Source organism: Dipodomys merriami, unplaced genomic scaffold, assembly GCF_024711535.1.
Source record: "Dipodomys merriami isolate MVZ:Mamm:240054 unplaced genomic scaffold, mDipMer1.0.p SCAF_19, whole genome shotgun sequence".
NCBI lineage: Eukaryota > Metazoa > Chordata > Mammalia > Rodentia > Heteromyidae > Dipodomys > Dipodomys merriami.
In genome coordinates this window covers 21,262,087-21,276,795 of record NW_027203270.1, presented here as the reverse complement: position 1 = coordinate 21,276,795, position 14,709 = coordinate 21,262,087, and the positions used below count along the sequence as shown (strand labels likewise).

Sequence of the window (14,709 nt, the reverse complement as noted above, 5' to 3'; positions counted from 1 at the left end):
TTGCTTATGTGGTGCTGAGGAATCGAACCCAGGGCCTTAGGTATGCAAGGCAAGAGCTCTACCACTGAGCTACCTTCCCAGCCCTGTCTGTCTTAACTAGATTACATAAACTTTCTAGAAGTATATAGCAACAGGAAACAAATGTATCAGAGGTGCTTCTAGTGTTTTTTTGTTTTTTGGGGAGGGGTCGGTCATGGGGCCTGAACTCTGGGCCTGGGCGCTGTCCCTCAGCTCTTCAGCTCAAGGCAAGCACTCTACCACTTGTCACAGTGCCACTTCCCAGAGCTGCTTCTAAACTGCTGAAACACCCTGCCAGACTCTTGGGATGCAATTGAGTATTTAACCCTTTGGTTAATTACAGAGGATAAGGAAGAATATGTTTAAGCAGTAAAACCAAAGGGTTAAATACTAAATTGCATAGAATGATGGTGAGCCTTGAACGGTAGTAGGATATGGTTAACCAGCTTCATATGTTTTAGAGCAAAAGGTATGGCAAACATTATTGTAGTTCTAGATTATTGTTATCACTTGTGGCATAGTTCTCTTGGATTTAAATTAGAACTAGACCTATACTAACTTTCATTAAAACATATAATTTACTTTAAATCTTTAAATGTGCCTTTTTACTGGTTATACCAGGATTAAGGAAATATAAGATACTGAGAGTTTTGTTTTGTTTTTTGTTTTGTTTTGTTTTGTTTTTTCCTCTCAAGGCTGTCAAATAGCTCCACTTCACCAGTTTTTTTCTTCTTCTTCCCCTCCTACTCCCCCTTGTAATCCTGGGGCACTTAAACTTAGGGCCTAGGCACTGTCCCTGAGCCTCTTTGTATTCAAGGCTAACGCACTATCAGTTGAGCCACCAGTTGAGCCACCGTGCTATTTCCAGCTTTGTCTGAGTGGTTTATTGGTAGATTTTCCTGCTGGGGCTGGCTGTGAACCATGGTCAGCCCCTTCACCAAGTTTTTGTTGTTTAATTGGAGCCTGGGCTAGCTTCAAATCACAATCCTAAAATCTCAGATCCTGAATAGCTAGGATTACAGGCATAATCACCAGTGTCCAGCTCTATCGCTTTTTTTTTTTTTTAAAGAGAGGGTCAGGCATTGAAAGATGAGCTAAAATCTACTTTTTCCATTCTTCTTTTGGAGATTAAGATGAGCCTGATCCTGAATTTGTTGTATAAGTGTCTTGCATAAAACGTTGATATAATTATTACTTTACATATATTAGTAACAGTATTTACTATTCATTTAAAAATATTCTCATGTATTTCTCCTCTGCATTTTGAGGTTTAATCATGTTGATAATTCAGTAATTAAATTACTAAATAGTATTTTATTAAATTTTCTATTTACAATCTTTGAAATTTATTTTTATTTTTATTTATTTTTTGTTGGCTGTGGAGCCTGAACTCTGAGCCTGAACTCTGTCCCTCAGCTTTTCAGCTCAAGGCTAACACTCTACCACTTGAGCCACTTCCAGCCTTTTCTGCTTATGTTGTACTGAGGAATCGAACCCAGGGCTTCATGCATGCAAGGCAAGCACTCTACACTGAGCCACCTTCCCAGCCCTGAAATTTATTTATATTGATAGAATTATAGTTAATTTTTTATTCCTGTAAGAAAACCTTGATTGTGGCTTTTTCCAAAAGTTTTATAGTTAATTTTGTATTACTATAGGAAAATCTTAAATTGTTATAGATTATAGCAAACACCTTTATGGACATGCTGCCTCATGAACCTGTATAAGTTATATTCTCAAAAGCAGAATTTCTTCATGGTTGGGCATGTACATTTTCCAGATTACTTTTCAAAAGTAGTGTATTTTAGTCAGGTGCTGGTCACACATACCTATAATCCTAGCTACTCAAGAGGCTGAGATCTGAGAACTGTGGTTCAGAGCCAGCCTGAGCAGGAAAGTCTGTGAGATGCTTATCTCTAACCACCAAAAGGCTGAAAGTAGAGCTATGGCTTAAATGATAAGAGCACCAGCTTTGAGGGGGGAAAAAAAGGCAAAAAAACTAGTGGGATAAAGCCTAGACCCTGTGCTCAAGCCCCAACCTATTTTTTGAAGCTCTGCTCTTTATTCTGATAATTAATTTTTACTTAAGTGTGATACACATATCCTCCAGAAACAAGTAGCTTGTCTTTTAACTTTGTTCATGAGCTCTTTCATTATATGTTGAAAATTTGATCACAATTCTGTATCTTTAAGAAATTTTTTCCCTGGTTGGGTGCTGGTAGCTCTAGCCTGTAATCCTATCTATTCCAGAGGCTGAGATAGGAGGACTGCAGTTCCAAGCTAGCCTGGGCAGGAAAGTCCTTGAGACTGTATCTTCAATTAACCACCAGAAAACCAGAAGTGGTGCTGTGGCTCAAGTGGTAGAGTGCTAGCCTTAAGCTGAAGGGGCTGAGGGACAGTGCCCAGGCCCAGAGTTAAAGACCCATGACCAACCAAAAACAAACAAACAAAAAAAAAAACGAAGTGGAGCTGTGACCTTTAGCAAAAGAAGTTCAAGGACAGAGTAGAAGAGAGGGAGGTATGGAAAAGAGGTGGAGGGGGGTGGAGGGAGAGGGAAAAGGAAATTCTTCCCTGCTCTAAATCCCATAGATGTAGTTGTTCTTTTGTGTTTCAGGCTTGCTGCACAGATTCCGCAGCTTAAAAAGCCAAAATTATAGGATTGTGTCATGAATAAGGAAACTAATTTTATCAGTGTAAAAAAAAAAAAAAAAGATCATTTTGCTCAGCGCTGGTGGCTCATTCCTGAAATTGTAGCTACCCAGGAGGCTGAGAGCAAAGGATTGCTGTTTGAAGCTAGTCCAAGCAGAAAAGTCCCATGAGACTCTTTTTTTTTGGGGGGGGGGGGTCCGGTCATGAGGCCTGAACTCTGGGCCTGGGCGCTGTCCCTCAGCTCTTCAGCTCAAGGCTAGCACTCTACCACTTGAGCCACAGCACCACTTCCGGCTTTTTCCTGCTTATGTGGTGCTGAGGAATTGAACCCAGGACCTCATGCATATGAGGGGAGCACTCTACCACTGAGCCACCTTCCCAGCCCGTCCATGAGACTCTTAACTCCAATAAACTACTCACCAAAAGCCATAAAAGTCTTTTAACCTTGAGCATAAAGAGGCTCAGGGACAGCGCCCAGGCCCTGAGTTCAAGCACCAGGGCTGGGGGCAGGAGAGCTCATTTCAATACCCTTTATTGAGTAGGTTAATCTATTCCCAGTAATTTAAATAATATATCTTTTATTATATATAGTTCTAAAATTTGAGGTTCTACATTCTTTTCCTCTTTTGGGGGGGAAATTAGATAGGACAGACTGATAATGTGTGTGACTGTGGATGGAACCTAGGGCCTTCAAGCATGGCAAACAGATTCTGTATCACTGACCTATACTTTTGTGCTTAAGGCTAGGTTCTATCACTTCAGCCACAGTTCCATTTTTCTTTCTTTATATTAGTTGGAGGTAAAAGTCTCACAGATGTTTCCTGCCTGGACTGGCTTCAAACCATGAGCCACAAGTACCTGGCTCCATTGATCTTTTTATTTTTTTTTTCCCCTGCTGGTTGGGGCAAGATTTTCTTGCCTGGGTTGGCTTTGAATTGTGATCCTCAGATCTCAGCCTCCTGAGTAGCTAGGATTATTAAGCATGAGCTTTCCATTGATCTTTTGTCCATCTTATTATGCTTTAATACATAGCTTTATGGTAAAACTGGATATTTTGTCATTTGAGGCTTTAGTGTACTTTAGAATTTTTCTGTTGGTCCTTTTTTCCATGTAAAAAAATTCCATTGAAAACTGTAAAATGGCTTGCAGGCATAGTAGAGTGCATGTCTAGTAAGTGTAACCCTGAGTTCAAATCCCATTGCCACTAAAAACACTATATAAAGAATTTTGTTAGGATTTCTTTTAATTTATACATGTGGAAAATACCTCCTACCACTTACATAAGTCTGTCTTTCAGACTGTATTATCTGTAAAGACCTTTATATAGTATTACCTTTTTTTTTTTTTTTTGGGTCCGGTCATGGGGCCTGAACTCTGGGCCTGGGCGCTGTCCCTCAGCTCTTCAGCTCAAGGCTAGCGCTCTACCACTTGAGCCACAGCGCCACTTCCGGCTTTTTTTCTTATGTGGTGCTGAGGAATCGAACCCAGGGCCTTGAGCATGCAAGGCAAGTGCTCTACCACTGAGCCACCTTCCCAGCCCATAGTATTACCTTTGATTTTTGCTACAAATAGTGATTTTTTTTCTTTTTTTTTGGGTCCCGTTGTGGGGCCTGAACTCTGGGCCTGGATGCTGTCCCTCAGCTCTTCAGCTCAAGGCTAGCACGCTACCACTTAAGCCATAGCACCACTTCTGGCTTTTTTTTTCCTGCTTATGTGGTGCTTAAGAATCTAACCCAGGGCCTCATGCATGCAACAAGCAATCTACCACCCAGCCACCTTGTCAGCCCCTAAATAGTAATTTTTAAGAAGTATTTTTTCTGCCCTTCTTTTCCTTCCCCTCACCCTATCTCCTAAGTAGCTCAAGCTGACCTTGAATTTTTTTTTTGGTCCGTCATGGGGCTTCTACTCTGGGCATGGGTGCTGTCTCTGAGCTCTTCAGCTCAAGGCTAGTGCTCTACCACTTGAGCCACAACACCACTTCTGGGTTTTTGGTGGTTATTTAGAGATAAGGGTCTCATGGCCTTTCCTGCCTTGGGCTGACTTTGAACTTCAATCTTGAGATCTCAGCCTGCTGAGTAGCTAGGATTACAGGCACCCGCCTAACCTTGAGAATTTTTGAATTTCCTACTTTAGTCTAGAGTACTGGAATTGGAGCTATACACCACTATGCTCAGCCCAAGAACATTTTCCTTAACTCTAGCCACTTTATCAAACCATTTTACTTCAGTGATTCCTATTATCTCCTGTGTTCTAATACAGGAAGTGTTTATATCTCCTTAGAAATTCAAACAATTTCAAAGGAATTTTGTGCTACAGGATCAGGGTACCAAAGGCAATGTTAATTTGGGAAATATCTGTGTTTTTTTCTTTCTCCCACCTGTATTAAACACATTTTTCACTTTTTCTTGACTCAAGTTTATGTAAGGGCCATCAAAAAGTTTAATCATCCGATCCCACTCATTACCCTTTTGGTAAAGATGTTACTGCTACTCTTGGATTTCACTCAGTTTATTTCCTTTTAGGAGACGCAGGTCGGAATGGAGATGGGCTGCAGACCGAGCAGCTATTGTCAGCCGCTGGAACTGGCTTCAGGCCCATGTTTCCGACTTGGAATATCGAATTCGTCAGCAAACAGATATTTACAAACAGATACGTGCTAATAAGGTAAGTGATAAGAATCTGGTGTTTTCAACCTAACTGAAAATGACCATTATTCCTTTTCTCCAATTCCCTCCCAAATTCTCTTAACTATGTTGAGATAAATTGTTTAATGACCTGATAATAGTGGTTCAATGTGAGAACCCAATGTTACTTAGATTAGTTCAGATTGTTAAAAGTGTAGTGATTAATGGGCATGTGTTTAGAACCAGAAAATATATGTTGGCTAACATAACTGGAAACACAAGGACAAGAGCCTATGAATATAACTATGTTTATTTGATTTATGGAAAAGAGGTGATACCTATTGAGGATTTCCCTCCGTTTTGAGTTTTTGATATTTTCAAATATTTTCCTGTTTTCTAAATTTATCTAGGTTTTTTGAGTAAAAGTAGAGATTTTTCCTAGAAGATTTGCCTACACAGGAAAAATTAGAATTAGTTATTGGACTTTACTTTCTTTTGGTGTTGTGTTTGCAGGGACCTTATACCTTTATTTTTGGCAGAAACACTTGAGTTTTGTGGGGTTTTTTTTAACACCATCTTAGAAATGAGTCTTTTACTCAGTTTGAATTTGTCTTGAAGTTTTGCACAAAAACCAATTTGTTCAACAAATATTTTGTTTACTGCTTATCAGCACTATTGCCGTAGTAAATAAGGTAACAGAATAAAAGCCCTATCTTCATGGAGCTTACATTCTTGTAAACATTTATATTTGCTTGTTATGGTTGAGCTCTTTGACGGATACATTGTCTAGATAAATTCCATTACTTCTAAATACAAGTTTTGTGATAGTTTTTCATCTTGGAGGCTTGCCAGAATCTTAAGAGAATTGCTGACTGGTGTTTATATTTGTAATCCTAGCACTCTGGAGTGTCGAGGCAGAAGGAATTCCAGGTCAGCCTAGGGCTACATATGCTGTCGGAAAAAAAACAAAAACAGAACGAATGGTATTAAATAGATTAATTTGTAGGCCCAAAGTTAGAGTGATAAAATGACATGGTGAACAAAATATTGATGGCTTTAAGTACAAGTCCCTTTAAGTAAAGTCCCTTTAAGTAAAAGGGACTAATGTATTTATCCATTTAAACTTTCACTCTAAAAATTCTACTATGCAAGCCTGATGCTGGTAGTTTACTCCTGTAATCCTAACTGAATTCAAAGCTAGCCAGGGTTAGTTAGCCTTGAGCAAAATAGCTCAGGGACAGTGTCCAAGTCCTGAGTTCAAAAAATAAGTCTCACAGACTTTACTGTCCCAGCTGGCTTTGAACTGTGATCCACAGATCTCAGCCTCTTGAGTAACCAGGATTATAGGTGTAAGCTACCACCAGCACTCCAGCTTTTTTTGTTTTTTCTCCTTTCTTTCTTTTGCTGGTCTTCACAAAGGATAATTTTAAATGAGACGTTTAGAATATAGACTGAAATAATAAGTGGTGACTGGCTTTGCCTTTCCTGAGCCAAGAAAAACAACATTTTATATCACATGGCTCTTAAGTGTCTAGGCTTTTATGGCCAGTAGTTAAGTTGGAATTCCTATATTTGAGAACCAGAGTAATAGCTGAGATTAGAATAATATAATCATTTGTTGCGTCCATTTAATGTATATAAACATACAGTGTATACTGGTTTATATTTGTGTTGTGTTTGTGTGCACAAATACTTTTATGGGTTTTTTTTTGGGGGGGGAGCAGGAGGCCAGGGGACGCTTATCTATCTGTTTTGATCCTGAAGATTGGTAGGCAAGGGCTGTACTACTTGAATTACGTCCACAGTTCCTCTGGTTTTAGTTTGTTTTTGGATAGGATCTTGTCTTAACTTTTCCCAGGCTACCTAGCTTGCCTGCTTTTATGTGATAACAGAAAGGTAGAAGAAAAGATGAACAAACACAACTGTGCTACTTACTATGGGAAATGAACTGTATGACTTGTGGGTGGGATGGGAGGGAAAAACTAGGAGAGAATGAGGGAAGGGGAGACATCAAAGGCTGAATGTGTTACTGCATCCTTTACTACCAATGGATAACATCATAACTTTTTTTTTTGTCGGTCATGGGACTTGAACTCTGGTCTTGGATGCTGTCCCTCAACTCTTCAGCTCAAGGCAAGGGCTCAATCACTTGAGCCACACAGTGCCACTTCCAGTTTTCTGGTGGTTTATTGGAGATAAGAGTTTCATGGACTTTCCTGCCTGGGCTGGCTTTGAACCATGATCCTCAGATCTCAGCCTCCTGAGTAGCTAGGATTACAGGCGTGAGCCACCAGCACCCAGCTAACATCATAACTTTTAATTCAGATTATGATGGCCTTCTACCCACTGGCAACTCTTTCATATCAACAACTTAACATGTATGCTAACATTTGTTCAAGGGATAGTGATATTGACATAATTAACAACATTTTGGGAGAAAAGATGGAAGTATATAAGGTAGGGCCTCCTCATTTCAATTTAGAGAGCATACATTTGGGTCTTCTTTATACTAGAGCTAAGTAGAACTCTTAAGCAGAGTACATTTCTTGAAAGCCCTGTTTGGTTTTGGTTTGGTTTTGGTTTTGGTTGGTCGTGGGGCCTGAACTCTGGTCCTGGGCACTGTGCCTCAGCTCTTCAGCTCTACAACTTGAGCCACACCACTTCCAGCTTCTTCTGCTTATGTAATGCTGAGGAATCAAACCCAGGGCCTCTACCGCTGAGCCACTTTCCCAGCCCTGAATGCACTGTTTTTGAGAAAGTAGTAGATAGCCACCTTTTGCAAATAGTTTTTATTTTGCTTGTGAATGAGGGAAGAAAACATTTTGAAGCAAAACTTCCATTGAGCCATGATATTTTATTATAGTTGTTTTTATGAGAAAACCAAATATTGTCTGTTTATGTACTTTCGTAATAAGTTGGATTTCAAGTATCCTATGCTTTTGTGGGCACATTCTATTTGTTCATCTGTTTATTTACTTATTTATGCATGGCCGTCCTGGGGTTTGAACTCTGGGCCTGGGCTCCCTGTCCCTGAGTTTTCTTTTGCTCAAGGCTAGCACTTTACCACTTCAGCCACAGCGCCATTTGCAGCCTTTTCTGTGTATGTGGTACTGAGGAATCAAACCCAGGGCTTCAAGTATGCTAGGCAAGCACTCTATCACTTAAGCCACATTCCCAGCTCTAGCACATGGCTTCTTAAAAAAGGAAAAGCTTGGTACCAACTTCTTGAAGAAATTTTCGGTTGTTTTAATAATATTGGAGTTTGAACTCAGGGCCTCATAGTTGTTAGGATTTCTAGTGTTTAGCCGTATCTCCAGTACTAGTGGTGATTCACTCTGGTGGGCTTAGAGTGTGAACCTAGACTGATAGCTGAATGCTACAGCACCCATCTTTTTCCAAATGTTAATGTTTCATGTTGGTTAGTGGCCTTTCTCTTAATTTTAAGTCTTCATTTCATCTTGCACATAGGCTACTTTTAATAGCATCTTATTCAAGAGTTAGTTGGCTTTTTGCTTGATTTCAAGTAAAAAAAAAATTCTTTCTCTTTTTCTTTTCCTTTTATCACTCTTGGAGGTTAACTCAGGGCCTGGGCACTGTATTTGAGATTCTTCACTCAAGGCTAGCGCTCTACCACTTTGTTTTTTGGGTCCGGTCATGGGGCCTGAACTCTGGGCCTGGGCACTGTCCCTCAGCTCTTCAGCTCAAGGCTAGCGCTCTACCACTTGAGCCACAGCACCACTTCCAGCTTTTTTTTTTCTTATGTGGTGCTGAGGAATCGAACCCAGGGCCACATGCATGCAAGGCAAATGCTCTACCACTGAGCCACCTTCCCAGCCCTGCTCTACCACTTTGAAACACAGCACCACTTCTAGGTTTATTTTTCTTTTTCTTTTTCTTTTTTTTTTTTTTTTTTTTTTTTGGGTCCGGTCATGGGGCCTGAACTCTGGGCCTGGGCACTGTCCCTCAGCTCTTCAGCTCAAGGCTAGCACTCTACCACTTGAGCCACAGTGCTACTTCCGGCTTTTTTCTTTTTGCTTATGTGGTGCTGAGGAATCGAACCCAGGGCCTTGAGCATGCAAGGCAAGCGCTCTACCACTGAGCCACCTTCCCAGCCCGGTTTATTTTTCTTTAAGCTGAAAATTTTCCATTTTTCCTTTCATCTTTTTGCATCTCATTTCCTAAAGAATATCAAGTAAGGTGTAAAATACACTGCCTTAATCCCCTCCCCTCCCAACAGGTTACTGAATAGATGCTAGACCTGGGAAGATATAGTTTGATAATTCTAACACAAAATTTCCATTAATAACTTTAATATTATTTCCTGAAAAAAAAACTAAGTTTGAAATTACAAAGTGGGAATTTACTCTGAAGTACAAGTTTTTATTTTCTAATTACATGGAATGTTCATCTGTCTCATCCGTTTTGTTTGCTCAAATACAATTGGTTATCATTTACAATAGTAACAAATTCAGTTTACTAATCCTTCACCATATTTCTGATCAAGTTAGCTAGAAAATCTCCACTGCTGTTGTTTATCCAGTAGGGTCTAGTTGCTAATATAAAATACCATAATCTGGGCTGGGAAGGTGGTTCAGTGGTAGAGAGCTTGCCTTGCATGAATGAGGCCCTGGGTTCGATTTCTCAGCACAACATAAGTAGGGGGAAAAAAGCCTGAAGTGGTGCTGTGGCTCAAGTGGTAGAGCGCTAGCCTTGAGCTGAAGAGCTGAGGGACAGTGCCTAGGCCCAAGACCGGACCCCCCCCCCCAAAAAAAAAAAAAAAAAGCTAAGGTAGAGCGCTAGCCTTGAGCTGAAGAGCTGAGGGACAGTGCCTAGGCCCAAGACCGGACCCCCCCCCCAAAAAAAAAAAAAAAAAGCTAAAATACCATAATCTCCTAAGAATAAAAATCTGAGCCTTCAGATGAAACAAAAACTTAGATCTGAGTTTTTTGTCTTGCTAATTACTCTGTTTCTGCTAGTAAATCTTTGGGAAAAGCAGCTGCTAGAGATGAGTTTGTTTCTGAGCCATTAGGTAAGGGCCTCTGGTAAACCAACCCATTGCTCTCAGTACATTCCCAATTATAATTTCTGTGTCAAATATGTATTTTTGGTGGCTTGGAATTCGGCTTAGTGGTAGAGTACTTGCCTTGAGCAAAAGCTCAGTGACAGTGTCTAGGCCCTGAGTTCAAGCTCCAGGACTGGCCAAAAAAACTAAAACTAAATAAATAATGCATTTTTTATGTACTACTCATGCTATTCCCTGTTCTATTCTACAGGGGTTGATAGTTCTTGGAGAGGCACCTCCCCCAGAACATACAACAGACTTGCTTCTTCCTCTTAGTTCAGAGGTGAAGACAGATCATGGGACTGATAAACTGGTAAGTATAAGAGATAAAAAGGGAAATAAATGTGCATTCAGAGTGTAGGTTTTGTCACACAGTTTACCTACCCCCTGTGTTTAGAATCTTTAAATTAGCTGAAGGGAGGGAGATGTATCCCTTTTATTGCTGTTGACATTTCACAGTCTAAATGAATGAATAAGCCAGTATCAGTGCCTCTCATATAGTATGTATATGTGTGCTTGTGTGTGTGCAAGCGCACATGCATGTATGCATGTGTGTGAGAGACACACATGTACACACCCCTGGGTGCTTCTTACTTTATAGTAAAGATAAAGCTATCATGCTCCACAACATTCTATATCTTTAGAACCTAGCACAAATCTGTTTTGTTTTTTTTTTAATTTTTTTATTGTAAAGATACTATACAGAGGGTTACAGTTACATGAGTGGGGTAATGAGTACACTTCCTCTTGAACATTGTTACCCCCTCCATTGTTTTCCCCCTACCATCCCCTCCCTCCCTCCCTTCCCCAAGGTTCTTTTTTTTTTTTTTTTTTTTTTGATTGTGATTAAGTGATTACTTAATTTCCGGAAATTCACAGTATTGTGGAATAATGATGCTCATTTAAAGTCACAAGTTCATTCTAACTTTCCTGGAGCAAATTGTCTATCACAGTCTGTAATATATAACGGTGTTCATATGTTATATACCATATATGTGATCAGCAGCATGGGGATAACAAATCTGTCTCTTTTGCTGATTCTTTACTTTGCCCTATTTTGGGAGAACCATAATTTCTTTCTGAATTCTAAAACCATTCATTTATTTCACTATTTTTTTTTTAGAAGTATCATAGGGACTAGTGGCATGGGTCAAGTGGTAGAGTCATACCTAGCATATACAGGGGCCTGAGTTCAAACCCCATTACTACCAAAAACCAATCAATTAATATACAGTCTTGTAACAGTATTGTTTCTACAAAAAAAAAGAGAGAGAGAGAAGAAGAAGAAGCTGGGACAGGTGGCCAACACCAGTTAGCCTACTCAGGAGGCTGAGATTTGAAGATTGTAGTCCAAAGCCAGCCCAGGCAAATCCACGAGACTCTTAGTGCTAAGTGATCACTGTAAGTCTGGAAGTGGAGCTGTGACTCAAGTGGTAGAGTGCTGTCCTTGAGCAAAAAAGCTCAGGGACAGTGTCTATATTCTGAGTTCAAGCCATAGGACTAGCACAAAATAAAGGAAGGCTTTATGGTTTTTAGAAATAGTGATGTGGAAGGTTTTTTTGTGTTCATTTATTTTTGTAATTTCATTTCTGAAACTCCTTGGAATTAACAACAGAAGTATTTTTAGAAATGACAAAGTCCAGTGAAACATAATAACCCAAGAATTGCATAAAAAATAAAAAGGGTGGCAAAAATATTGATTTTTATATGGCATTATTGAAAAGAGAGTACAGAATCACATTATTTACCAACATACAAAAACTTAACATTATAGTTATAACCTCTCATATGGTATTATGTCTTCTTCAACAAGGCACAAAATTATCAGTGTTCTAAAATAAGACATCCGTTTAAATAATCTGGGCCTGAGTCAATTATAAACAACAGGTAAAATAGTTAAGTAGTTTATGGATAGTTACCTGACTGAGGTGGGCTCATTTGATAATGTTTATTATTAAGTTGAAAGGATACATAATCTGCCTCATTTCCAAATTGAGTAATTGCTTTCTTGAACAAAACAAACATGCACTTAGGCCTTGAATACACAGTACAGATATATTAATTAGACAAAAATGTTTTCAAAGGTTCCAACCTGTGATCAGAAGCAAATGAGCATTTTTTTTTTTAAATATTTTTGCCAGTCCTAGGACTTGAACTCAGAGCCTGGGCTCTGTCTCTGAGCTTCTTTTGCTCAAGGCTAGCACTCTTCCACTTGAGCTACAGTGTCACTTCCATCCTTTTCTGTATATGGGTACTGAGGAATCAAACCCAGAGCTTCATGCATGCTAGTAGGCAAGCACTCTACCACTAAGCCACATTCCCAGTCGTAATGAGCATTTATTTGAGCCAGGAAGTATTCCCTGGAATGGAGAGGTGTGCTCCAGTTTCCTTGTGTAGTGAGTATTTTTTCTTCTGTGTTTTTCTTACTGAAGCAGGGATTCACTATGTAGTCCAGGCTTGCTTGGAATTCGCAATCTTCCTACCTCAGTTTCCTACAAGTAGAAGGATTCTGTTTTTTTACTACAGAGTAGTGGGGCAGAGGAAAGTAAGATGTAAGGAAAATTTTTTTCCCCATTTTGGGAAGAATTCAGACTAACTTGTCACACAAAGGCAGTTTGGAAGCCTCCTTGGAAGAAAGAAAGTAAAGGGCCCTACTAGCTTTATTGCTGCAATAGTCTTCTTAAGTACAAATAAATGGTGGTTTGAAATAAGACTGTTTCTGAACAAAAGGGTATGCCTTTGAAAAGAGAATATAAAAGCTGTTAGTAGTTTTTCTCTAATGTTCCTAAACATCCCCTTTAACTTTACCTCTTCCCTCTTCTATCTTTCAAATAAACAGCAGTCCATTTTCACATATTTAAAAAATAATAATGACCAAAGAAGAGCTAACATGGAATATATGCATCTTCATTGATAGGTGAAGAAAACATTTTAAATTAAGAAAGCTAAAGTACTAGTGGCTCATACCTGCAATCCTAGCTACTAAGGAGGCAGACATCTGAGGATAGTGGTTTGAAGCCAGCCCAGGCAGGAAAGTTGGTGAGACTCTTTATCTCCAATAAACCATCAAAAAGCCAGATGTGGAACTGTGGCTCTCAAGTAGTAGAGTACTAGCCTTGAGCACAGAAGCTTAGGGATAGTACCCAGGCTCTAGGACCCGCACCAAAAAGAAGTTGCAGACATAGTACACAGTCTCCTTATAACCTTTGCAAGCTTCCCTTAAATTTTAACATTTTGCCATAATATCCAAACCCAGAAATTAATAACAAATTTCATTAGAACCTTTCTTTTCTCTTGTCTCCTCTCCTGTTGGTCCTCTCTCCTCTTTTGCTGGTCCTGGGGCTTGACCTCAGGCCCTGAGTACTGTCCCTGAGCTTTTTTACTCAAGTCTAGGGCTCTACCACTTCAGCAACAGCTCCACTACTGGCTTTTTTCATGGTTAATTAGAAATAAGAATTTCCTGGAGGGGCTGGGAAGGTGGCTCAGTGGCAGAGCGCTTGCCTTGCATGCTTGAGGCCCTAGGTTCGATTCCTCAGCACCACATAAGCAGAAAAAAAAGCCGGAAGTGGCGCTGTGGCTCAAGTGGTAGAGTGCTAGCCTTGAGCTGAAGAGCTGAGGGACAGTGCCCAGGCCCAGAGTTCCGGCCCCATGACCGGACCCCCAAAAAAAAACAAAAAACAAAGTGGTAGAGCGCTAGCCTTGAGCTGAAGAGCTGAGGGACAGCACCCAGGCCCAGAGTTCAGGCCCCACGACTGGGAACCCCACCCCACCCCACCCCCCCAAAAAAAAAAAAAAAAGAGTTTCCTGAGTTTCCTGGACTTTCTTACCTGGCCTCCTATTACGATTCTCAGATCTCAGCCTCCTGAGTAGCTAGGATTACAAGCATGAACTACCAATGCCCAGCTGGAATTTGTGTAATTTTTTACGTCTTTTGTTGTCCAGAATCCCACATTGCATTTATTTGTCATATTTAAAGTATCCTCTACTCTTTTATAGTTTTGACTCTAGCATATTGGCCAGGTTTTTTTTTGTGTGTGTGTGTTTGTGTGTGTGTGTCTGTGTAATACTTGCCTAAATGTTTTCTTTTTGTTAAAAGAAATTATTATTAAAATCATGGAAGTGATACTAGGCCCTTCTCAGTGCTTGTATCAGAGGGTTTATCATGTTGATGTATCTTTTTATCTAGTTAGTTCACTTGGTTGAGGTGGTGTCTCAGTTTTTTCCTCTAAATTTAGTGATTTTCCCCTTCAAGTATCTCATTGGGAGGTACTATGCAGATAATCTTTTCTGTTGCTCATTACTTTTCTCTACAAGTTTATTAACTGATACAGCATTTTCCCTATGAATTATTGTTGT

General features: G+C 39.9%; 1 protein-coding gene across 8 annotated transcripts in view; it reads left to right on the top strand.

Annotated features, from left to right (window-relative positions):
• The window catches only part of Kansl1 (KAT8 regulatory NSL complex subunit 1), a 147,395-nt gene that overhangs the window by 89,136 nt on the left and 43,550 nt on the right, over window positions 1-14,709 (top strand). For all 8 annotated transcript variants that reach the window (XM_070027689.1, XM_070027682.1, XM_070027685.1 and 5 more), the window contains 2 exons: window positions 5,190-5,331; window positions 10,565-10,666. In XM_070027689.1, coding sequence (XP_069883790.1) covers window positions 5,190-5,331; window positions 10,565-10,666 — 244 coding nt within the window. The remainder of the gene's footprint in view (window positions 1-5,189; window positions 5,332-10,564; window positions 10,667-14,709) is intronic.